The sequence below is a fragment of the Heterodontus francisci genome, chromosome 2, assembly GCF_036365525.1.
Source record: "Heterodontus francisci isolate sHetFra1 chromosome 2, sHetFra1.hap1, whole genome shotgun sequence".
NCBI lineage: Eukaryota > Metazoa > Chordata > Chondrichthyes > Heterodontiformes > Heterodontidae > Heterodontus > Heterodontus francisci.
This window is the reverse complement of record NC_090372.1, coordinates 134,453,841-134,478,737: the sequence shown is the minus strand read 5'-3', so window position 1 is coordinate 134,478,737 and position 24,897 is coordinate 134,453,841. Positions and strand designations below refer to the sequence as shown.

Below are 24,897 nucleotides of genomic sequence, written 5' to 3'. Positions count from 1 at the left end.
GTAAGGAGTGAAATCAGGAAACATTTTTCATACAAGGGTAGTGGAAATCTAGAAGTCTCACCACCGCACCCCCTCAACCCCCAACAAAAGCCATTGGATGATGGATTAATCGAAGTTTTCAAGACTGAGGTCGAGAGTCATTATGGCTTAGTTAAAGGAAAGGCAGGTGATTGAAGATGAGATACAAATCAGACATGATCTAATAAAATGGCACAACTGGCTTGAGAGGCTGAATGGCCTACTACTGCTCCTGTGAGTCAGCAGCTTTAGAATTAGAATAAGTTAAAAAAAAATGTTCACATAATAGTACAAAATTATATGACAACACTGGAAGCCACTGACATATTGAAGAACTTATTTTTTAAAAAGCGGTTGTCTTTATGTGCAACTAGAAAAACTGCTTCTTCAAAGAGAGGTGGTTTATTTTGATATAAGAGAGCTGTCCTGCACATTGAGGGCCAACATGAGCAATCTGTGGTGTCGTAACAGGAATGAATCCTACATGAGAGCAGCCTACACATTTTACAGCATGATACAATTTCAATGTGTTGTTGTACAAGTAGAGTTATACTTTGTTTCTAATTTGTTACTTGCTATTTCCAAAGCACTGATTGTAAAAGGCCGCAGAACAAATATTGGTGCAGGAATAATTTATTGTTTGAAGCACCGTGAATGGGTTTTCCTGTACATGATCAGATCCCAGTGAATATTGCACTAAAGGGAGAAATGCATATTTTTTTGCCATTGATACTAAACCCAAGATAAATATAAAATCTGTACAGTTAAATACATTTGTGGATTGTTACATTTTCTATTAATGTACACAAGAATTTTTGGGGAAATGAATCATTAGATCCAACAAGCCTTTTTGAAAGCTTGTAAATGTTCTTTTTTTTCAAAACCCAGCTCCTTAAACAGGGAGACCATTAGAAACAGATATCTATAAACAGCTAAGTAAAGCAGACATTTGGTTTGTTAAAAAATTTGGTCACTGCCCTTAAAAAGAAAAAAATGTACACGTTTTGTTTTTAAAAAAAGATTGCAGAGTAAATAAATGGAACACCACTAGACTATCACTCATCAACAGTGCCCCACAGCAATGCTTAGACCACACAGGACACCAGAAAGGAATGCTGCACCTCAGGTGATGCAAGAAGTAGATAGTTTCCACAAATGATCAAAATGAGTTTCAGTATGGTTGTATTTAGTTGAGATTGAAAGTTCTGTCGCAGAGTTCAAATTTACCAACTTTACAACCATCATATTAATAAGTAAAATTGAAACAGCTTGTTATGATTTAAACTTTGCCTGCAGCAACATCATGTTCCATTGTTTACCACTTTCTTCTCTGCTTTGGAGTTTGGGTCAGCATTCTTTGATTCATAAATGCCCATCAACCATAAATCAATTGGCCAACTTTCCAATAGCTATTTCAGAAGCTTTCACAGAGCTTTACTTTCCTCACTGGTGTTTTTAATCCCAAACTTGAAGTCACACAACAAACAATGCCTTTAATGTAGAAAGTTCAAAGGATCTGCACTGATTGGCAAATAGGAAATGGACACAGAGCCAGAAAAGAAGAAATTAGTGTCTGTGGGCAACAGCTTTCTCTGAAAGATGCGATTTAAGGAGGGTTTTATATAAAGATACACAGAGGCAGAGGAGTTTAGGAAAAGGATTACAGAGATAAATGTTTCATGGAGGGATCAATACATAAGTTGCATCAGTGGTTAAACTCAACAAAAGTAAATCACAACAACTTCTGTAATTGTTTAAAAATATACCAAGCTGTGACAAAACAAATCTTCTTAGAAAATAAACCCATCACTACAGTCTGTGTTCAGAACTGTTACATGATAAAACTACAGCCTGTGTGGTACGATTCCCCCCGAGACACAAAGTAAATATGCAGCACATGCTGGTTCGTGGAATAACCACTTGCAGTCAATCTGATTACTTGGTATACAGTATAATTGAATCATTAATAGGTAAATTGCAGCATCTATACATTCACTTTTGATTTTGAAAGCAGAGCAACACATCATATGAACATGACAGACTATTGATTTGAGAATCTCACAATCAGCTGACAACTTTTTCAGCCAGTTATATTTCATAGTAGACTAGCACTGAAAGAGCACAAAAGAGAGTATTTTAAAAAAACTAAATTTAGTCTTTGTATTAAGGGATTTACTTTTAAACTTTTATTTCTCCTGGATGTTATTCTCGGAAGTTATTATTCATTGACTGATGAAACATTTTCACTATTTTTTGTCTGCTCACAGGAGACACAAGCTTGTATCACTTTTTTTACTGTTACTAATTAAACTGGATATGGGCTTTTCCTGTGAGACAGTTGGTGGGAAAACAAGTTAGGAATACACACAGCTGAATGCTTTGTAGTCTAGTGCAAGATGAAACATGTAGTTTCAGCTTGTAGCATTCCAACAACAGCACTATAAAGGACATGTTGAGCCCAGCTTCAAGGTTTTACAAAATGAACAAACCAATCGTACTTAAGGAGTGAATGAGTAGTAAATGATTTATTAAAAACTTTGTTTTTAAAGTTATTTTCAAAATAGATTACCTGTTCTTTGCTCATCGAGCGCATACAGTAATATTGCATTTCAGGGTAAAGCAGCACTTAACTGTAAGAAATGACCTAGAAAAAAAATAAGTACACATGGGAATATGAGATCAGTCCCAAACCTCTTCTCTACAAACAATACCTCAATATCTTTCTCTTTCCCAAGGTTTCAGAGGAATGCATTCCAAAATGGAATAGGTGTTTCGCCTATCGCAAATAATGGAACACACATGTTTAACAGACCTGTAGTAACCTGTTCCCTTGGTTTATTTTCCTTTTTCTTTTCGCGATTCTATTTTTCCTTTAAAAGAAGCTCGCTGCAAATATGCAGTGTTGGAAACAGGTTGCTCACACCTGTATGCCACATTATCAGATTCAGTCAGTCACTTAAGCAACACGGGGCTTTAAACCCAGCAATTCAAAGCACATTTCTGTTATCACTGAACACTGAACTGAGGGCAAACAGATAAAAATCAGACTCAAGGAAGCAGAGCCAGTCAGCCTCTACGCCAAGGGACAGCTTATTTCTCATTAACAAAAGCTCACTAAACCTAGCCTTCGGGCTATGAAAAATACCTGCTCCTGACGGTCATAAGTATGCAGTGATTGATAATGCTTTGTTCAGAAAAGAACCCACAAGTAAATGGTTTACAACTCACCTACAACATGATTTACTTTGTGACATAGAAGACTGCCATAATTTAGTAAATAAGGTCAACTCAAGAACATGGCATGTGCAAGAATTTACAAAGAGAGATCAAGTCAGAATATGATGACTTACTCAGGTATTTTAGCAAGGTGCTGGCGTCTAAACACAAAATCAGAGATCATTCCAAGTAAAGCACCAGATGTGAGTCTAAACAGGAACCTTTCTTAAACATACTTGCTCGGTCTGATTTTTGGCAGGTCAAATGTAATCATGACGCAACTTACCTTTGGTGCCGGGCTCTAACAATGCCCTGCTTGTTGCTTTGGCAGGTAAAAGGTAACGAACAACCAAGACCATCAACCATTCAGCGTTTTGTTAAAAGCTCCCGAAATGGCAGCTTGCTTCAGACGCTGAAATTGCTAAGCATCCTCAGCAATGAAATGTGTAGCCTTTGAGCAGCTGCGTAATACAAGTAACTAAATCACCAACACACTACCAAAGTCTTGCTCAGCCTCAAGCAGCTTCTGCTTCGGAACAACACAAGGAACTTCTTTCTATCACCCATAGCCCCCTCTGTTGGCTGTGTCAGTTGCTAAACTTCCTCCCTCAATTTTCCAGATACCAGAGGCTCCCTCTTACGATAGGTGGGCAAACAAGGAGCATATAAATCACAGTGTTGCCAGGAAAAATTAGAGATGTAGTCATCTGTTTGTTTTCGACGTGCAAAAGCTAATCTTTTCCACACACAAAGCAAAAAACCTTTGGTGAACCATATACTTCTATTTTGTTACTGAACAGCCTTTAAGAAGTGCAGGAGCTTAACTAACTGAGTGCTTTGTAGCCAAGGCCGCCTCTGGAATGTGGTATTTATATATTGTGTGGGCAGGACCAAACAGAAGATTGATAAGCCTTGTTTACTGAACTTTCACATTCTTAACACTATAGTGGTAGGTAGGTAAAGAATAAGCTTTCCAAAGTTTTATTTCAGTGGGATTGCAACTTCTGCAGAAGAAACGGATTCAGAATATACTAGCTAAACAGCTGGCATAGAATCTGCAGTGCTGAAACAAGCCATTCAGCCCAACTGGTCTATGCAGGTGTTCGTGTACGACACCAGCCTGCTCCCATCCTACTTCATCTAATCCGATCGAGCGGATCCTTCTAACTAGTTTAGAACGAGTAAAACCAAAATAGTTTTCTAACTAACTCTCAATCTTTAAATGGGTCTCTTTTTGCACAGTTATTCCATTTGGCTTAATGCCTCCAGGACCCCATCCAAAGATGCAATTTCACTTGCTTACAGAAATGTGGTGCAACATTTTCTTTGCAGGAGAGGGCTCCACTTTGATGAAACAGTCCAAATTCAATTTTGCAACACTTTTATTCAAAAGACAGTTTTTAAGTGGATCTTCCAGCTGCCAGTATGCTCAAGTCCTGGTAGTTTTGGGTTGAGCTTGCAGACAATTGTGAAATCCATGTTTTGGTACCCGATGGAATTTTGGCACATTATAACTGTCTAAATTTGCTCTAAATTATTTTCTCTTTCCTCCACAACTGCATGAGGATTTATAGATTGGTCAGCAGTTATTGCAGTCTTGCGAGTGGCAGTGGCATTGCTGGCTGCAACTTCTATGTTACTAAAAGTAGGATACATTAATGTCCTTTCACTTCAGGAACTTGTGTTCCATTCCAACCAGACTGTTGAGATACAAATCTTGATCTCTCTGTGGCCTGTGAAACAGGCTTGGGTAGTCACAAACCAGTTCCTAGTGTGTGTGGAGTCCATAGAAACAAGCTTCAATAATTAAAGTTTAATTCATTCTGATGAAAGGTCACAGACCTGAAATGTTGGGCAGAATTTTTGTTACAGGGTCGGGACCCCGATGTCGGGAGCATTTCTGGGTCCTGACCGCACAAGACGCGATTATAAATGAGCAGGCCAATTGGTGGCCAGGGGTTTGGGGGGGGGTGGCGGTGGCGGTGGTGGTGCGGTATGTCGTATGTCCAATTAGGGGTGGCAGAGGCAGAAAGTGGGCAGACAGCAGGGAGGCAGGCAAACTTTAAAATGGATCCGGCAGCCATTATTTTAGAGCCTGCTTAGGGAGAATTGGCAGTAGGAGAGGCACAATGTGCCCACAGAAATCAGCACCCATGCCAGGGCAGAGCCCCCCTGCGCTTCAGCGATACCTCCCGAGGCTCTCCTGGATGTAGTGTCAGCACAACACAATATTCTATTTATGGCAAGTGCCAGCCGGCCAAACGAAACAGTCTTGGCTGGAAGTGCCAGGAGAAGTAAGTGGTGAGGACCAGGATTCAGTGCCGCCAGCACTTCAACAACCTTCTGCGAATGGACAAGATGACTCCAGCGCTGCACCCAGATGACAGGCCTCCAGGTTTACAGTCACAAGCATACATATGAGATAAGCAGCCTGAGGTTGCAAAGTCTCAAGAACAGTCAATACATCTCTGCCTAGAAGCATTACAGAGCATCACCAGCAAAAATACAGGAGGCAACACTGTGGCCAACAACACTGCATTTGTTAGTACAGCTGAATGTAGTGAGGGAGTGCACATTGGTCTTAACTCTCATCCTCGACCTTCCAAAAGAGAGTGCATAAGACCGGAGAAAGGGCTCAGTTGGGTGGCCGAGTGCCCAATCAGGCCATTCTAACGATGATGGAGGCAGCCCTTGAATGGTCAGGGTGGCAGCACATTAAGGACTGGGCAAGGGCGAGAGAGGAATCCATCCAAGAAAGGGTAAAAAGAACAGAACATCTTCAAGTGATATGAAGCTCCGTCCTCCCAGGTTTCCTTCATGCCAAAGCATTAACTTTACTGGCCTGCTTCAGTTCTGCAGAAGCAGATAATGACAGAGGCAATGTAGCATAACCACCTTATGTTGCCCACAGGGACAGACATGGAGGGGGAGGCAACGCAGGCCAGAGTGACAGCGTTAGCGCTGTTTGAAGAGGTGGAAGACACGAACAAGTTTGCACATCCTCCACCAGTGCAGACACACACACACACCTCGGTGGGCGCTCAAGTGATTGTGGAACAGGTAGTACAGGGTGAGTAACACGTTATGGAGATGGTGAGGAAGGCAGAGGTAACTCTGGGGAATCCCACTTGCTGGATGGAGGCCAAGAAAGCCACACTCAGCTGGACGGAAATTCAGCGCATCAACTGTCACACACAAGGTGGGTCTTCCTAGAACAGTAGTGTGAAATTTGTGCCCAAATGTCAGAGATCCTTGAGGTTGTATGGAGTCATTTGCAGAGAATGGAAGAGTTCATCTGTGACATGTTCTCAGTCATGTCTCAGGCATATGAGCGCATGAATTCATCCATTGAGAGCAGCCAACTTCTTTGTCATGCTCGCGAGTAGTGTAGCGATGAAAATACAGAACCAAACTAAAGAGAAAGAGGCTGAGAGAGAGAGATAAATTCCAGGCATTCCAGTTGAACTCTGCTGAGACAAGTTGGAAGCTAGCCACAGCAGTGACAAGAGAGTGCCTTTGTAAAAGTGACTTCTACCAGTGAGAAGTGACCTAAGTCACAAGCACTGTCTGCATCCCAAAGTGAACTGCCAGGAGACTGCAACAGCCCCTCAATTACCAGACAACCAGCAAACAGGCCTGCAACTTTAAAATTCGCCTTCCGAGGGGATCCCACAGGTTATCCCTGAAACAGAATTTTATAACCTGAACTCTGAACACCTCTTACCCTGTACTTTTCTAGCTATCTTCTCTTGAGAATGCATGTGAGAGTGAATGTGTGCATGAGTGGTGTCACAAACATTTTCAGGAATGAGTATTTTCTAATAAATATATAATCTTATAATCTGCTGATTTAAACATACAAGAAAACCTGTCACTACTTATTTATTTGGCAAATAAAACACAAGGGGTTAAAACACAAGTAACAAAAAACACTTGCTGTGGTCAGTTGGGAGGTAAACAGTAGGAACAAGCCACACCAGCACCCACCTGACCATAACATCTTGGAGAGCCATATGTGACATCAAGCTGAGTGAATACAGGAGCTGACTGCCAGGGAACGAATGCCACTTTATGTAGCATTGGCAGGTCAGTGGCACTGACAGTGCAACGATGTATTGAGTGGATGCTTGGTGTGCCCCTGCATGTCATCAACTCTGATATTCATGCGGCCTATGAAACGGCTAAGGCAGGTAGCGATGAGTGTGGGGGGAGGCCACCTCTCATGGGGCACCAATATCTGACGCTTCTTGGCCCCTCAAACTGAGGCAACGTCAATGCAGGAAGGCCTTGTGGCAGTGGCAGATGGGACAATCTGCTGTGGTGCCCGCCAAGGATAATCGCCACAGGCATCATCCACACACAAGGGAGCAGCCTGCCTCCACCTCAGCCTCTTCTACAGGGGGGGAATACCTTGAAGGAGGAGGAGGAAGAGGGGAGGTGGAGGAAAAAGGGGGAGGGGTGTGAATGGGGTGTGAACCCAGAAAGACAGTGTTAACAGTTGTTCTGTCCAGTGTTTTCAATGAAGTTATAGCAGGAAATTGGGCTGGACACCAGAGATTCTCCAATGTACAGAACTCTAGGGAACAACAATTATAACAGAAATACTTTCCACAACACAAACAAAGCCCTCAAAAATGCCCTAACCTGGCAAGTAGGATACAAACTATAAATGGTTTTCCATCCAAGCATAATGAAATTATATAATTTATCAAATACTTTAACAGTAATATTAGAGGAAGCTGCACATCCAATCCATAACACAAACGTAGAGCTATCTGATTGCTGGAAGTCCAGTGCATAGGTTTTTAAGTTGTCATCCCCTGACCTTTGGATGCATGGAGCAGGGGAGAGGAGGTCAAGAGAGGGCAAAATCATCTAAGCCATCTGATTATCACTCGGCATATTATGTCCATTTAGGAACAGTTGGAATGTAGCCACCCTTTAAGAGAGACATGTCTACTTATATAGGCCCCAGGAAGCCCACTGTAAATCGCCTGCATAAAGGCTGTCCATCAGTGGCAGGCGGAGTGGCACTAGATGAATTATTCCTTCAGAAAACCAGCACAGACACAATGGGCTGAATGGTTACAGCACAGAAGGAGGCCAATCTCTGATTCTATGATACTGAAATGAGTATATATTGTCCAGAGCTCAGGATGGTGGTGGCATGGCAGTAGTTCCCACTCACCCAGCCTTCCGCATACCTGAATTGTGCCCAGAGTTAAAATGAGGGCTACTATATCTGCTCGCCAAGAGATTTTTTGCAAAGAGAGCACCATCTACATTTGGGTAGTTAAGGGTCTCTTTTGTAAGTTAGTACAGGAGATTGATAGGAAGCCATTGCAAATGGTAACACATGGAAGAAAAAAATCAGAAAACCACTGATCGAATGGAAGAATCCACTCTGAAGAACAGCAGTGGTGGCAGGCTATGCAATGATTTCCCCTGCCCAATGTTAGCAAGATCTCAGCTGCAAAGGGACAGAGGGTGAATGGATATTCAAAGTTAGGAGAGACCGCATCTTCATTTGACTTGTGTCTGTATATTTGTGTTGGTGACATTTTGGAGCACAAATCAAGATCCAAGATAAAGACTGGAAAATGCTCAAGTTTTAGGACTTCTGAAGTTATATACCCAAGGAACCCCAAATCTCATTCCTCATTAAAGACACTTACCATACCTCTTAAATTCTTTTTGTTTTCAAATCAAGTGAATTGGTTTATTCCCCTACGCAGCACAATGAAAAGTGTTTACAGAAATCTTATTTCTCATCAAACCTTGCAATAAGACTGAATATTTTACTTTAGGCATTGAACAAATATTTTGTGTCTGTATTCACAGAAGAAGAGACAAGTTCCATACCAGAAATAGGCAGTAACCTAGGGGCTAAAAAGAGGAAATTAAGGACATTTATATCAGCCGAGAAAAAGTATTGGAGGAACTTGAGGGATCAGAATCTGACAGGTCCCCAGGACCAGATGGCCTACATTCTAGGGTTCTAAAAGAGATAGCTGCAGACATAGTGGATGCGCTGGCTATGATTTTCCAGAATTCCTTAGATTCAGGAATGGTCCCGTCAGATTGGAAATTGGCAAATATTACGCCGCTTTTCAAGAAAGGAGCTAGAGTGAAAACAGAAAACGAAAGGCTAGTTAGCCTAACATCATTCATTGGGATGATGCTGGAAACTATTATTAAAGAAATCTTAACATTGCACTTGGAAAAGCATTGTATGATTAGAACAAGTCAGCATGGTTTTACTAAAGGGAGATCTTGTTTGACAAATTTATTAACATTTTTTGAGGATGTAACTAGTAGGGTAGATAAAGGGGAACCAGTAGATGAGGTACACCTGGATTTTCAAAAGGCATTCGATAAGGTGCCACATAGAAGATTAATAGGCAGGATAAGGGCTCATGGTGTTGGGGGTCATATGTTAACGTGGAAGCAAAGAGTGGGCATAAATGGGGCATTTTTAAGTTGTCAGGCAGTGAATAGTGGGGTGCCACAAGGATCAGTGCTAGGGCTTCAGCTATTTACACTCGATATTAATGACTTGGATGAAGAGAAAGAGAGTAATATATCTAAGTATGCAGATGATACAAGGCTCGGTGAAAAGGTAAGCTGCGAGGAGGATGTAGAGAGGCTGCAAAGAGATAGAGACAGGTTAAGTGAGTGGGCAACAAGATGGCAAATGGAGTATAATGTAGGGAAGTGTGAAGTTGTTCACTTTGGTCATTAAAATAGAAAAGCTGAATATTTTTTAAAAGGTGTGAAATGGTTAAGTGTTGCTGTTCAGAGAGACTTGGGGGTACTTGTACAAGGAACGCACAAAGTTAACATGAAGGTGCAGCAGGCTATTAGGAAGGCAAATGGCATATTGGTCTTTATTGCAAGGGGATTGGAGTACAGGAATAAAGAAGTCTGACTAAAACTGTACTGGGCTTTGGTGACACTACACCTGGAATACTGTGTGCAGTTTTGGTCTCCACATTCAAGAAAGGATATACTTGCACTGGAGGCAGTGCAGCGAATATTCACTAAATTGGTCCCTGGGTTGAGGGGTTGTCCTATGATGAGAGGCTGAGTAAATTAGGCCTATATTCTCTGGAGTTTAAAGAATGAGAGGTGATCTAATTGAGACATACAAGATTCTGAAAGGGCTTGATAGGGTAGAAGCTGAGAGATTGGTCCCACTGGTCAGGGAATCTAGAACATGGGGACACAGCCTCAGGATAAGGGGCCAATCATTCAGGGCTGAGATGAGGAGAAATTACTTCACTCAGAGTTGTGAATCTTTGGAATTCTCTACCCCAGAGGGCTGTGGATGCTCCATCACTGAATACATTTAAGGCTGGGATAGATAGATTGAGTGTCTCAGGGAATCAAGGGATATAGGGAGTGGGCAGGAAAGTGGAATTGAAGCCCAAGATCAGCCATGATTATATTGAATGGCAGAGCAGGCTCGATGGGCCACATGGTCTACTTCTGCTCCTATTTCTGGTGTTCTTGTGTTTAAAATAAGATGTGTAGTAAAATAATTGCAAGTTACCCCATTACAGAAATCTCTTACATATTCTGAGAGTAAATTTAATCAGAGACAGAATTAAACAGAAACTGATCAATTAAACACCTTTTGATGGTTATTGCTGCATAATGCCCAGAAGTTGAAATTAGGGTTTTTTTTTGCAATGAGCTCAAGAGATTTTTATGGTATCTGACCATTTTAAATATACAAATAGTATCATACCATAATTATTCTGTAACATACAAAAAAACGCAAACAGGCTTTGAATAAAGCTTCAGTTAGCTGTTTCTTATAGATTTCTCAAGCAAGCTAATGCCCTATAATGAAACCCCCCTATATGACCTGATACCAGTGCTATTGCTTTCCCAGGTGTGTTCAGGCCTTTCCTGTGCTTTTAGGATATTTGTCTTGTGCCCAGTCATGCAAATATTAGCAATGCACCTCAATAGGCGACATACTTCCTAGTTTTCTTTCCAAACTATAGATACATCAGCTAGTGTGCACAAATGCTGATAGCACAAGAAACCTCTCATTTATCATGTAATTGTTTTATGATGAATTAATATGTCACAGATACCTGCATTTCAGTCACTAATGCAACTCTTGTCAACAACTGCCAGCATATGGTGGTTCTATTCACAAAAAAATTTAGGTCAAGCGCTCAATTTTTCTCCTCCCTATTAAATTAGATCTTTAAACAGGAGTAATAACTTAAAATAGATTTAGACCGAAATATGAACATAGGCTGAAGGAAGGGCATTAATATAGGAAGCCAAAAGCTAAACTCAAACAAAAAAATTATTTCATATTCAAAAAGAAAAATGACAAGGCTGCTAATTGGTAATGTGTTGAGAGTTTTCCCAATAGCTAAAACCCATTCAACTGGTTTTAATGTCGCAATTGAAAAATACACGACATAAAATAGCAATTTTCTTACTGACAACTTCAGAGGCACATTTCACTATTTAATCACTGCTTAAACAAACTATATTATTCAAGATAATGTGCAAGTTATTCATACATTTTAGTGAATATTAATTAATTTTCTAAGGAAGAAGAATTTCTAAAAACAAACGTGTTCAATAACACAACATTAACAAGGAACAAAAGGCGGATTTTTGAACAAGGATGAATTAAGATCTACAAATAGTTGCAAAAACAATGTAGTCATTTCTTTGTTTTGCCTCAGGAATTTGTGCAAAACTCTGCCAAAATGCCTTGACCTGTATTTTTTTTAAACCAAGGGTAAAGCAAAGAACGCTTGGAGAAAATTAAACGCATCACTCTCAATAACTTCAAAAAGTAGCTCAAAGAAGAATACAGCAAAGCCCCATGAAACAAGAATGTTTAATATCAAAAATCAGAGTCTAACTGCAAAGAGTTTCCTTTTGAAGATGTATGTACTGTGTGTAAAATCCTGATTACCCATTGTGACCCCACATCTGAACCTTATAAGCAGTGGGAGCTGTTATTGAATGCCTTTTTCTTCAATTATTCTACTGGCTTAGCAATGAAACACAGAAAACATCTTTTTTAAAAGGTTTAATTGGTACAATATCCTGGTAGCAATTATGAAGAACAATCCATAAACAATCATTGCACAACTAGTAACTGTATGTACCAAGACCTAGTTACATCGAGCTCAACCTCTTAGTTCTTGCTCTCCTGGTTCCAAAGATTTTTTTAAAATTCCTGCATGTGTTTTTAATGTGACTTTATTTTTAAAACAAGATCAAACTCAACTGCATAATGAACAATTCAGTTTACGCACATCTCAGATACATAGTCTTAATTTTATACATCATTATAACTCTAAAGACAGTTTCAGCAATTTGCAGCATTTTCCCACCCAATGACAGGTCAGATGATAGTTCAAGTGTTCATCGATGGCTGACATCCGAACTGAATACTGACAATCGACCTTAAGCTGTCACTAACAAATTTATCAAAGATATATTTATAGAAAATGCTATTGTTGTATTCGTGAAAAACTTAAACTGATAATGAAAAGTCAAAATATAAATTCTAAATGGATTCTTAGTTTCCAGATTCTGAATGTAACAATGCTTCTATTTAGTTTTTGCTCTAATCATAGTATAGACACAGTTTATTTTCATGATCTTTGATGTTCAGGTTTTCATTTTCTGTTACAAGGAGAGAATGGGGAAAAATAAGTCTCCAATTGCCACTGCCAATTTATGTCTCAATTTCCTGCTTCTCAGTTTTACTGCATGCATACCTGTCTTCTATTATGGCCGTCAAATTTTCCCAGTAAATGCAAATCTTTCTTTCACTATTTCAATTTATTTGTTGAATAATATCTGACCTAATATTTCTTTATGTGGCTCGATTTCATATTTTGTTGTATAATGCTCCTTTGAAGCACCATTGGATACATTAAAGGAACTATAGACTTGAACGGATTGGTAGAGATCTTAGCATAAGTGATTAAGAAACATTCATTGACTGGTGCTATCCAGATGCATACAATGGGCCCAGCACTTACAGCAATCTGCAACACAAAAATTGTGTTATATCCGAGTATTCAGTAAATGCAGAGTTGACTTTAATTAAGAGGCAGAATGTTATCTGTAATTCCTCCCCACACTGCACAACATAGAGCTGTGGACATCTTTACACAGTGTCAACTGTCGCTACAACGAAGGGAAGATTTCCAGTATGCAGTGTACAATAAAATCATGAACCTGTCTGTGAAGAACAAGTTTGCTTTTTTATTTGACATCGCACATAGGAAAGGAAAAGCATCAAACCTCAACTTTAGGTTGGAAAGAATGAGGGATTTAAAAAAAGATTTACTTAATAAGCAGGATATATAGGCTTGTAATATGGTCACAAAAGGTCAGATTTGAAACTTGAAGGTTGTGTCAATCAAACACACTGAAATGTTGACATACCCCCAGTATGTACATTTCCTGTTCTGTAAATGGAATGTGACCTATTCAACTAGATTCCAATCACAGTTTAAACAATACAAGTTAAATGTACAAGAAGCTGTTCTCATTGTCAGCTCCATGATGGTTCCTACGTGAAAAAAAGTTACAACATCCTGTGGTATGGCAAGTACTGCTCTAAGCATTTAATCAGGAATTTACCCATTTCAGATACTCGTTTAATTTATGTATATTAATGGGTTCTTCACATCCAAACTAATCAAATGCATCATATAATTTGTTGCATAGCTGTACATTTCTGACAGCAGTAATTTTGGCCTGCCTTCAATGTTTCATTCACTAACTTATCCATTTATTTTCAGCCGAACACGCAACACAATTGTCTGCATTTGTGAACAGCTCCACAACACTGCAAATTACAGCTTTAGTTGACCAACAGCAGTACAAGGGCTTGACAGATGTCTTGTCATGGTAACCATGTCCTTGCTACAAATAATCGCACACTATTGAAGAACAATTTTGTATAGGGTACAGAGACTAATGGAGTATTTTGTAGTGGCCTGTAAATGGATTGAATAAAAAAATTACAAATGTAACTTATACTGTTGTTGCTCAGTAGAATTTCAGTTACCAAGTGCCTCCAGGATCTACAGTAGAGCTGATTATTCTGCTTTTAAGGTTTCTTCAGTTTCTGCTCATGTCAGTACAAACAAAACCAAAAGTAGAGCCATCTGTTATTCCCTCAGTGATACAGTTATTATACATGAGGTTTTTTTGTTGGTTGCTTGTCGGGCACTGAACTGGGACAGTACTGGAGTAACACAGAACACAGGAAAGAGGAGAGAGGAGAGACACAGACATCAACTGAGATTGAGAAAAAGGGTGACAGAAACAAAAATGGGGTATGATAGCATAATGGTTATGTTACTGGACTAGTAATCCAGAAACATGAGTTCAAATCCCACCATGGCATCTGGAGAAATATAAATTCAATTAATTAAATAAATCTGGAATAAATAGTATCAGTACTAATGACCACAAAACGACCAGATTGTTGTAAAAACCCATCTGGCACATTAATGCCCTTTAGAGAAGGAAATCTGCTGTCCTTACTGTACTATCTTGTCAGTGTGCTATTAGTATTGAATGAGGAAAATAGACTCTGTGTCAAAGTAACAGGAGTTTATTTACAGGGGTCTCCTTGAAGGTATCTACATGAACACTGAGTAGCACAAGGTGGACTCATAATATCACATGCTGTGATAATGCTTAAGGCCTATATACATAATCTACCCAGCAACAGGGGCGGCACAGTGGTGCAGTGGTTAGCACCGCAGCCTCACAGCTCCAGCGACCCGGGTTCAATTCTGGGTACTGCCTGTGTGGAGTTTGCAAGTTCTCCCTGTGTCTGCGCGGGTTTTTTCCGGGTGCTCCGGTTTCCTCCCACAGCCAAAAGACTTGCAGGTTGGTAGGTAAATTGGCCATTACAAATTGTCCCTAGTATAGGTAGGTGGTAGGGAAATATAGGGACAGGTGGGGATGTGGTAGGAATATGGGATTAGTGTAGGATTAGTATAAATGGGTGGTTGATGGTCGGCACAGACTCGGTGGGCCGAAGGGCCTGTTTCAGTGCTGTATCTCTAAACTAAACTAAACTAAACAGCTTGTGTACATTATACTACACTTACTGGTCTGGCCTATGTAACTCCAGACTGACAGCAATGTGGTTGACTCTTAACTGTCCTCTGAAATGACCTAGCAGGCCACTCAGTTATATTCAAGGTGGCGGTTCATCTTCTCAAGGGCAATTAGGGATGGGCAATAAATGCTGGCTTCGCCAATGGCACCCACATCCTGTGAATGAATAAAAACACACACAATGCCTGGCAGAAACCAGATGGAGAGCAGTTAAAATGGAGCAGGAAATTTACCAGCTTTTTCCCAGGGTGGAAGAGTTACTAGGGGACGTAGGTTTAAGGTGAGAGGGGCAAAGTTTAGAGGGGATGTGCGAGGCAAGTTCTTTACACAGAGGGTGGTGAGTGCCTGGAACTTGCTGCCGGGGGAGGTGGTGGAAGCAGGAACGATAGCGACGTTGAAGAGGCATTTTGACAAATACATGAATAGGATGGGAATAGAGGGATATGGTCCCCGGAAGTGCAGAAGGTTTTTTTTAGAATTAGAATTAGAATATTACAGCGCAGTACAGGCCCTTCGGCCCTCGATGTTGCGCCGATCATCTGACCTACACTATTCCATTTACATCCATATGTCTATCCAATGACCACTTAAATGCCCTTAAAGTTGGCGAGTCTACTACTGTTGCAGGCAGGGCGTTCCACGCCCCTACTACTCTCTGCGTAAAGAAACTACCTCTGACATCTGTCCTATATCTTTCACCCCTCAACTTAAAGCTATGTCCCCTCGTGTTTGCCATCCTCATCCGAGGAAAAAGACTCTCACTATCCACCCTATCTAACCCTCTGATTATCTTGTATGTCTCTATTAAGTCACCTCTCCTCCTCCTTCTCTCTAACGAAAACAACCCCAAGTCCCTCAGCCTTTTCTCGTAAGACCTTCCTTCCATACCAGGCAACATCCTAGTAAATCTCCTCTGCACCCTTTCCAAAGCTTCGACATCCTTCCTATAATGCGGTGACCAGAACTGCACGCAATACTCCAGGTGCGGCCTCACCAGAGTTTTGTACAGCTGCATCATGGCCCCGTGGCTCTGAAACTCGATCCCCCTACTAATAAAGGCTAACACACCATATGCCTTCTTAACAGCCCTATTAACCTGGGTAGCAACTTTCAGGGATTTATGTACCTGGATACCAAGATCTCTCTGCTCATCTACACTACCAAGAATCTTCCCATTAGCCCAGTACTCTGCATTGCTGTTACTCCTTCCAAAGTGAATCACCTCACACTTCTCCGCATTAAACTCCATTTGCCATCTCTCAGCCCAGCTCTGCAGCCTATCTATGTCCCTCTGTACCCTACAACACCCTTCGACACTATCCACAACTCCACCGACCTTCGTGTCATCCGCAAATTTACTAACCCACCCTTCTACACCCTCATCCAGGTCGTTTATAAAAATGACAAACAGCAGTGGCCCCAAAACAGAACCTTGCGGTACACCACTAGTAACTAAACTCCAGGATGAACATTTGCCATCAACCACCACCCTCTGTCTTCTTTCAGCTAGCCAATTTCTGATCCAAAGCTCTAAATCACCTTCAACCCCATACTTCCGTATTTTCTGCAATAGCCTACCGTGGGGAACCTTATCAAACGCCTTACTGAAATCCATATACACCACATCCACGGCTTTACCCTCATCCACCTGTTTGGTCACCTTCTCGAAAAACTCAATAAGGTTTGTGAGGCACGACCTACCTTTCACAAAACCGTGCTGACTATCGCAAATGAACTTATTCTTTTCAAGATGATTATAAATCCTGTCTCTTATAACCTTTTCCAACATTTTACCCACAACCGAAGTAAGGCTCACAGGTCTATAATTACCAGGGCTGTCTCTACTCCCCTTCTTGAACAAGGGGACAACATTTGCTATCCTCCAGTCCTCCGGCACTACTCCTGTCGACAATGACGACTTAAAGATCAACAACAACGGCTCTGCAATCTCCTCCCTGGCTTCCCAGAGAATCCTAGGATAAATCCCATCTGGCCCAGGGGACTTATCTATTTTCACTCTTTCCAAAATTGCTAACACCTCCTCCTTGTGAATCTCAATCCCATCTAGCCTAGTAGGCTGTATCTCAGTAATCTCCTCGGCAACATTTTCTTTCTCTACTGTAAATACTGACGAAAAATATTCATTTAACGCTTCCCCTATCTCCTCTGATTCCGCACACAACTTCCCACTACTATCCTTGATTGGCCCTGTTCTAACTCTTATCATTCGTTTATTCCTGATATACCTATAGAAAGCCTTAGGGTTTTCTTTGATCCTATCCGCCAATGACTTCTCGTGTCCTCTCCTTGCTCTTCTTAGCCCTCCCTTTAGATCCTTCCTGGCTAGCTTGTAACTCTCAAGCGCCCTAACTGAGCCTTCACGTCTCATCCTAACATAAGCCGCCCTCTTCCTCTTGACAAGCGCTTCAACTTCTTGAGTAAACCACGGCTCCCTCGCTCGACAACTTCCTCCCTGCCTGACAGGTACATACTTATCAAGGACACGCATTAGCTGCTCCTTGAATAAGCTCCACATTTCGTTTGTGCCCATCCCCTGCAGTTTCCTTCCCCATCCTACACATCCTAAATCTTGCCTAATCGCGTCATAATTTCCTTTCCCCCAGCTATAATTCTTGCCCTGCGGTATATACCTGTCCCTGCCCATCGCTAAGGTAAACCTAACCGAATTGTGATCACTATCGCCAAAGTGCTCACCTACATCTAAATCGAACACCTGGCCGGGTTCATTACCCAGTACCAAATCCAATGTGGCATCGCCCCTGGTTGGCCTGTCCACATACTGTGTCAGAAAACCCTCCTGCACACACTGGACAAAAACAGACCCATCTAAAGTACTCGAACTATAGTATTTCCAGTCAATATTTGGAAAGTTAAAGTTAAAGTCCCCATAACCACTACCCTGTTACTCTCGCTCCTGTCGAGAATCATCTTCGCTATCCTTTCCTCTACATCTCTGGAACTATTCGGAGGTCTATAGAAAACTCCCAACAGGGTGACCTCTCCTCTCCTGTTTCTAACCTCGGCCCATACTACCTCAGTAGACGAGTCCTCAAACGTCCTTTCTGCCGCTGTAATACTTTCCTTGATTAACAATGCCACACCCCCCCCCTCTTTTACCCTCTTCTCTGTTCTTTCTGAAACATCTAAATCCCGGAACCTGCAACATCCATTCCTGCCCCTGCTCTACCCATGTCTCCGAAATGGCCACAACATCAGGATCCCAGGTACCAACCCATGCTGCAAGCTCACCCACCTTATTCCGGATGCTCCTGGCATTGAAGTAGACACACTTTAAACCAAGTTCTTGCTTGCCAGTGCCCTCTTGCGTCCCTGTAACCTTATCCCCTACCTCACTACTCTCAACAGCCTGTACACTGGAACTACAATTTAGGTTCCCATTCCCCTGCTGATTTAGTTTAAACCCCCCCGAAGAGCACTAACAAATCTCCCCCCCAGGATATTGGTACCCCTCTGGTTCAGGTGAAGACCATCCTGTTTGTAGAGGTCCCACCTACCCCAGAAAGAGCCCCAATTATCCAGGAAACCAAAACCCTCCCTCCTACACCATCCCTGCAGCCACGTGTTCAACTCCTCTCTCTCCCTATTCCTCTCTTCGCTAGCACGTGGCACAGGCAACAACCCAGAGATAACAACTCTGGTTGTTCTCGCTCTAAGCTTCCACCCTAGCTCCCTGAATTTCTGCCTTAAATCCCCATCTCTCTTCCTACCTATGTCGTTGGTGCCTATGTGGACCACGACTTGGGGGTGCTCCCCCTCCCCCTTAAGGATCCCAAAAACACGATCGGAGACATCACGTACCCTGGCACCTGGGAGGCAACACACCAACCGTGAGTCTCTCTCGTTCCCACAGAACCTCCTATCTGTTCCCCTAACTATGGAGTCCCCAATGACTAATGCTCTGCTCCTCTTCCCTTTTCCCTTCTGAGCAACAGGGACAGACTCTGTGCCAGAGACCTGCACCCCATTGCTTACCCCTGGTAAGTCGTCCCCCCCAACAGTATCCAAAATGGTATACCTGTTGTTGAGGGAAACGGCCACAGGGGATCCCTGCACTGCCTGCTGGTTCCCTTTCCTTCCCCTGACGGTAACCCATCTACCTACTTCTTTTACCTGAGGTGTGACTGCCTCCCTATAACTCCTGTCAATAATCCCCTCCACCTCCCGAATGATCCGAAGTTCATCCAGCTCCAGCTCCAGTTCCCTAACGCGGTCTGCGAGGAGCTGGAGTTGGGTGCACTTCCCGCAGATGCAGTCAGCAGGGACACTCTTGGCGACCCCTACCTCCCACATTCTGCAGGAGGAACATACAACTGCCTTTACCTTTACCTTTAGTTTAGGCAGGCATCAAGATCGGCGCAGGCTTGGAGGGCCGAATGGCCTGTTGCTGTGCTGTACTGTTCTTTGACGTGTCCAGGTCTGAGGCCTGAGCAAATAAACAGTGGTGGCTTCCAAACCTGCCAGGAGATGCAGAGGCCAGAAGAGATCCAGTAAATCAGGTTTTTTTTTAATGTTTCCTTGCAGGCCAGGGGAAAAGAAATCATTAATATAGTGCCTGTCATGAACTCAGGATGTTGGAAAGTGCTTTACAACAAAGAAGTACTTTTGAAGTTTAGTCACTGTTATAATGTAGAGGAACGTGGCAGCAAAATCCAGCAGGGTCGTTCGAGCAGCAATGAGATGACCAAATAATCTGTTTTTCATGAGGTTGATTGAGGGATAAATATGAACTCCCCTGCACTTCTTTGAAATAGTGCTATGGGATCTTTCACATCCACCTGATAAGACAGACAGGGCTTCAGTTTAACATCTCAAAGGAACAGGAGTAGGTCATTTATTTTTCAATTATACTAAATTCAGTGCAGTCATATTCCTATCAGCAAAAGATATGGAAAAATGCTAGTTAAAACTAGAAACCCTAAAGATCAGTCTCACGCTGTACAGAACAGGGGAATACACATTAAAATGATGGCAATGAAGAATCAGGAATGGAGCTTCCATTCTAGCCCTGTTTGTTGGAAGTATTTTCCATAAGGTTTTGACTGATTTCAATATCAGTTTCTGAGCTGACCCTTCATTTCAGATTCAAAAGTGGACCTCCATCAGGGAAATTGTGACAGAAGTGGCAGCATTTATTGGCGACGATTTAAAAATGCCTGTTTGAGTTTAGGATTTTTCTGGTTTGACTGAAACTAAATTGAACCTTAAGTGAGTTTGGTACTCAAGATAAAAGATGTTTGTGCTGGGAAATGGAGAACTCGCCCACCCACGATGCTCCAAAGGCCATTTATCTCCCACATTAATTATCCTATTGGCTCTAAGTGCACCAATTCTTGTCAAATTATAGCTAGTTTTATATTGTGGACTTCAAGACACCAAGATCTGAGAACTGCCCATTGAGGTGAAATTGTCTAAACTCATATTACTTAGGACAGTGATTTACTGAACTCAGCTTGCAAGCTTCTTTAACCATGCTCACTAAACTTCTGCCAGTTCCCTTCATTTTTTTTTTTATTTATTCATTCTTGGGATGTGGAGGTCACCGAGGCCATCCTCTATTGCCTATCTTCAGTTACCCTAGAGAATGTGGTGACGATCCCCCTTCTTGAACTGCTGCACTGTATGTGGTGTAGGACACCCACAATGCTGCTGGGAAGGGAATTTTAGGTTCTTGTCCCAGTGAGGACGAAGGAACGGTGACAATATAGTTCCAAGTCAGGATGGTGTGTGACTTAGAGAGAAACTTTACAGGTGCTGGTGTTCCCATGCACCTGCTGTCCTTGTTCTTATAGGAACAGGAGTAGGCCATTCAGCCCCTCGAGCCTGTCCCGCCATTATATGAGATCATGGCTGATCCGCGGCCTAACTCTGTATACCTACCTTTAGCCCATATCCCTTAATATCTTTGCTTAACAAAAATCTATCTATCTCAGATTTAAAATTAACAACTGTTCTAGCTTTAACTGCTGTTTGTGGGAGAGAGTTCCAAACCTCTACCACCCTTTGCGTGAAGAAGTGCTTCCTAACATCTCTCCTGAATGGTCTGGTCCTAATTTTTAGATTATGCCCCCTAGTTTTAGAATCTCCAACCAGTGGAAATAGTTTATCTTTATCGAGCCTGTCTTTTCCTGTCAATATCGATCAGATCACTCCTTAACCTTCTAAATTCTAGCGAAAACAGGCCTAATTTGTGTAATCTCTCCTCGTAACTTAACCCCTGTAGTCCAGGTATCATTCTTGTAAACCTACGTTGCACTCCCTCCAAGGCCAATACATCCTTCCTACGGTGAGGTGCCCAGAACTGCTCACAGTTCTCCAAGTGGGGTCTAATCAGGGTTTTGTACAGCTGCAGCATAACCTCTGTGTCTTTATACTCCAATCCTCTAGATATAAAGGCTAGCAATCCATTAGCCTTTTTGATTATTTTCTGCACTTGCTCGTGGCATTTTAAAGATCTATGCACCTGAACCCCCAAGTCTCTTTGGATATCCACTGTAATTAACCTCTTCCCATTTAGAAAGTACCCTGCTCTATTCTTGCTTGGTCCAAAGCGGATAATCTCACACTTGCCCGCATTGAAATCCATCTCCCACAGTTTTGCCCACTCACCTAGTCTGTCAATATCTCTTTGCAATTTTATGCTATCATCTAGACTGTCTACAATGCCGCCTAACTTTGTATCATCAGCAAATTTGGATATATGACTTACTATGCCATCATCCAAGTTGTTAATGAATAATGTGAATAATTGAGGCCCCAACACAGATCCCTGCGGGACACCACTAGTCACATCCTGCCAATCGGAGTACTTACCCATTATCCCCACTCTCTGTCGCCTACCACTCAACCAACTCCCTAACCATGTCAATAATTTTCCCTCAACTCCATGGGCTTCTACCTTGGTTAACAGTCTCTTATGTGGGACTTTATCAAATGCCTTCTGGAAGTCCATATAAATAACATCCATAGACATTCCCCTGTCCACTACCTTAATCACCTCTTGAAAAAAATTCAATGAGATTTGTCAGGCATGACCTTCCTGTCATGAATCCATGCTGGCTGTCCCTGATTAACTGAAATTTTTCCAGATGTTCAGTCACTCTATCCTTGATTATAGACTCCAGCAACTTGCCCACCACAGATGTCAGGCTAACTGGTCTGTAATTTCCTTGGTTCCCCCTTTCACCCTTCTTAAAAAGTGGAATGACATGTGCAACTTTCCAATCCAGAGGGACCACTCCTGAATCTAGGGAACTCTGAAAGACTATAGTTAGGGCATCTACAATGTGCTCCCCTACTTCCTTTAACACCCTCGGATGGAAACCGTCAGGTCTTGGGGATTTCTCACTCTTTAGTTCCATTAATTTCCTTGTTACCGATAATTTACTTATGTTAATTGTATTAAGTCCCTGTCCCCTATCGGCTATTAATTTTTTCGGGACAACCAGCAAGTTATCCTTCTTTTCAACTGTAAATACTGAAGCAAAGTAATTGTTCAACATGTCTGCCATTTCCCCATTATTAATGACAATATCTCCATTTTCAGCTTTTAGTGGGCCTACATTGCTCTTGACCACCCGCTTTCCCTTTATGTAACGATAAAATTTCTTCTTGATTTTGATGTCCCTTGCAAGTTTCCTTTCATAATCTCTTTTAGTAGCTCTTATAAGCTGCTTTGTGACTCTTTGCTGGTCTTTGTATCGATCCCATTTGGCCGGATCTGTGCTGCGTTTTGCATTTTTGTAAGCCCTTTCTTTATCTTTTATGCCATCCCTAATCTCTTTAGTCGTCCATGGCTGTTTTTTCTGTGAAGTGGAGCTTTTTCCTCTCAGGGGTATATACTCGCTCTGTATTTCGTTAAATGTTTCTTTAAATATTCTCCACTGTTCTTCAGTTGTTTGACCCATTAACAGATCTACCCAGTTTACTGTGGACAATCTCTTGTCTCATCCCGGTAAAGTCAGCCTTACCCAAGTCTAAAATTCTAGTAGCTGATTCGTGCTTTTCACTTTCAAATGCTCCCTTGAATTCAATCATGTTGTGATCACTATTTGATAAACGTTCACGCACAGTTAGGCTACTAATTAAATTTGGCTCATTACTCATAACTCCTGTCCCCTTCTTACATCCAGGACATATTGCTGTAGGAAACTATCCCGGACACATTCCAGAAATTCACTACCTTTCTGACAGGTGCTAGTCTGCCCCTCCCAATCTATGTGTAAGTTAAAATCCCCCATTAATACTACTCTGCCTTTGTTACACACTTGCCTAATTTGTGCATTTATACAATCTAACATCTCAGAACTGCTACAAGGGGGTCTATACACAACACCCATTACAGTTTTAGATCCTTTTCTGTTCCTCCCATAAGGTCTCCACTGGATGCTTTCCCCTCATTATATCCTCCCTCACCAATGAGGTGCGATTATTTCTAATCAGTAAGGCTACTCCACCCCCTCTGCCATTTTCCCGGTCCCTCCTGTAAACTTTATAACCAGGTATATTTAGTTCCCAGTCCCGACCATCCTGCAGCCACGTCTCCGCAATGGCCACCACATCATAATTTTCCATTTGAATTTACACCTGCAGCTCATCTAGTTTATTCCTTACACTCTGTGCATTTGTATATAGAACTCGTATTTGGGCGATACCCCCTAACCTGTCCCTCAGCACTGATGCGTTATTCGTTTGTTTATTATTTCTCTCCTCTGGTTTAACCGGTATACTTCTTGCAGTTTGGTATCAATCAGCCTCACCACTAACCTGCACTCCTACCTTCTCCTTTAACTTCCTGTTTTTCCATGCAACTGAACCCTCCCCCCCACTATTTAGTTTAAAGCCCTATCTACAGCCCTTGTTATACAATTCACCAGAACTCTAGTCCCAGTATGATTCAGATGGAGCCCGTCCCATCAGAACAGCTCCCTCCTTCCCCAGTACTGGTGCCAATGTCCCATGAATTCGAACACATTTCCCCCACACCAATCTTTGAGCCAAGCATTTACCTCTTTAATCTTATTGACCCTTTGCCAATTAGCTCGTGGCTCAGGTAGTAATCTGGAGATTACTACCTTTTTGGTTCTGCTTTTTAATTTAGCCCCTAGCTGCTCATATTCCCTCAGCAGGACCTCTAACCTCGTTCTACCTACATCGTTGGTACCTATGTGGACCACAACAACTGGATCTTTCCCCTCCCACTCCAAGTAGGGTGGCACAGTGGTTAGCACCGCAGCCTCACAGCTCCAGGGACCCGGGTTCGATTCTGGGTACTGCCTGTGCGGAGTTTGCAAGTTCTCCCTGTGTCTGCGTGGGTTTTCGCCGGGTGCTCCGGTTTCCTCCCACCTCCAAAGACTTGCAGGTTGATAGATAAATTGGCCATTGTAAATTGCCCGTAGTGTAAGTAGGTGGTAGGAGAATGGTGGGGATGTGGTAGAGAATATGGGGTTAATGTAGGATTAGTATAAATGGGTGGTTGTTGGTCGG

At 42.1% G+C, this 24,897-nt stretch overlaps 1 protein-coding gene across 5 annotated transcripts in view; it reads right to left on the bottom strand.

The window, feature by feature from the left end:
* LOC137347116 (tensin-3-like) overlaps positions 1 to 24,897 on the bottom strand; it is a 547,175-nt gene that overhangs the window by 376,672 nt on the left and 145,606 nt on the right. Inside the window, exons 1-2 of one of the 5 annotated variants that reach the window (XM_068011265.1) lie at positions 3,521 to 3,767; positions 2,588 to 2,662 (exon numbers count right to left, since the gene is read on the bottom strand). The exons of the other annotated variants lie outside the window; for them this stretch is intronic. Of the exons in view, the coding sequence (XP_067867366.1) occupies positions 2,588 to 2,626 (39 nt within the window). The 5' untranslated portion in view covers positions 2,627 to 2,662; positions 3,521 to 3,767. Of the gene's footprint in view, positions 1 to 2,587; positions 2,663 to 3,520; positions 3,768 to 24,897 lie in introns of those variants that run through there. 5 annotated transcript variants of the gene reach the window in all.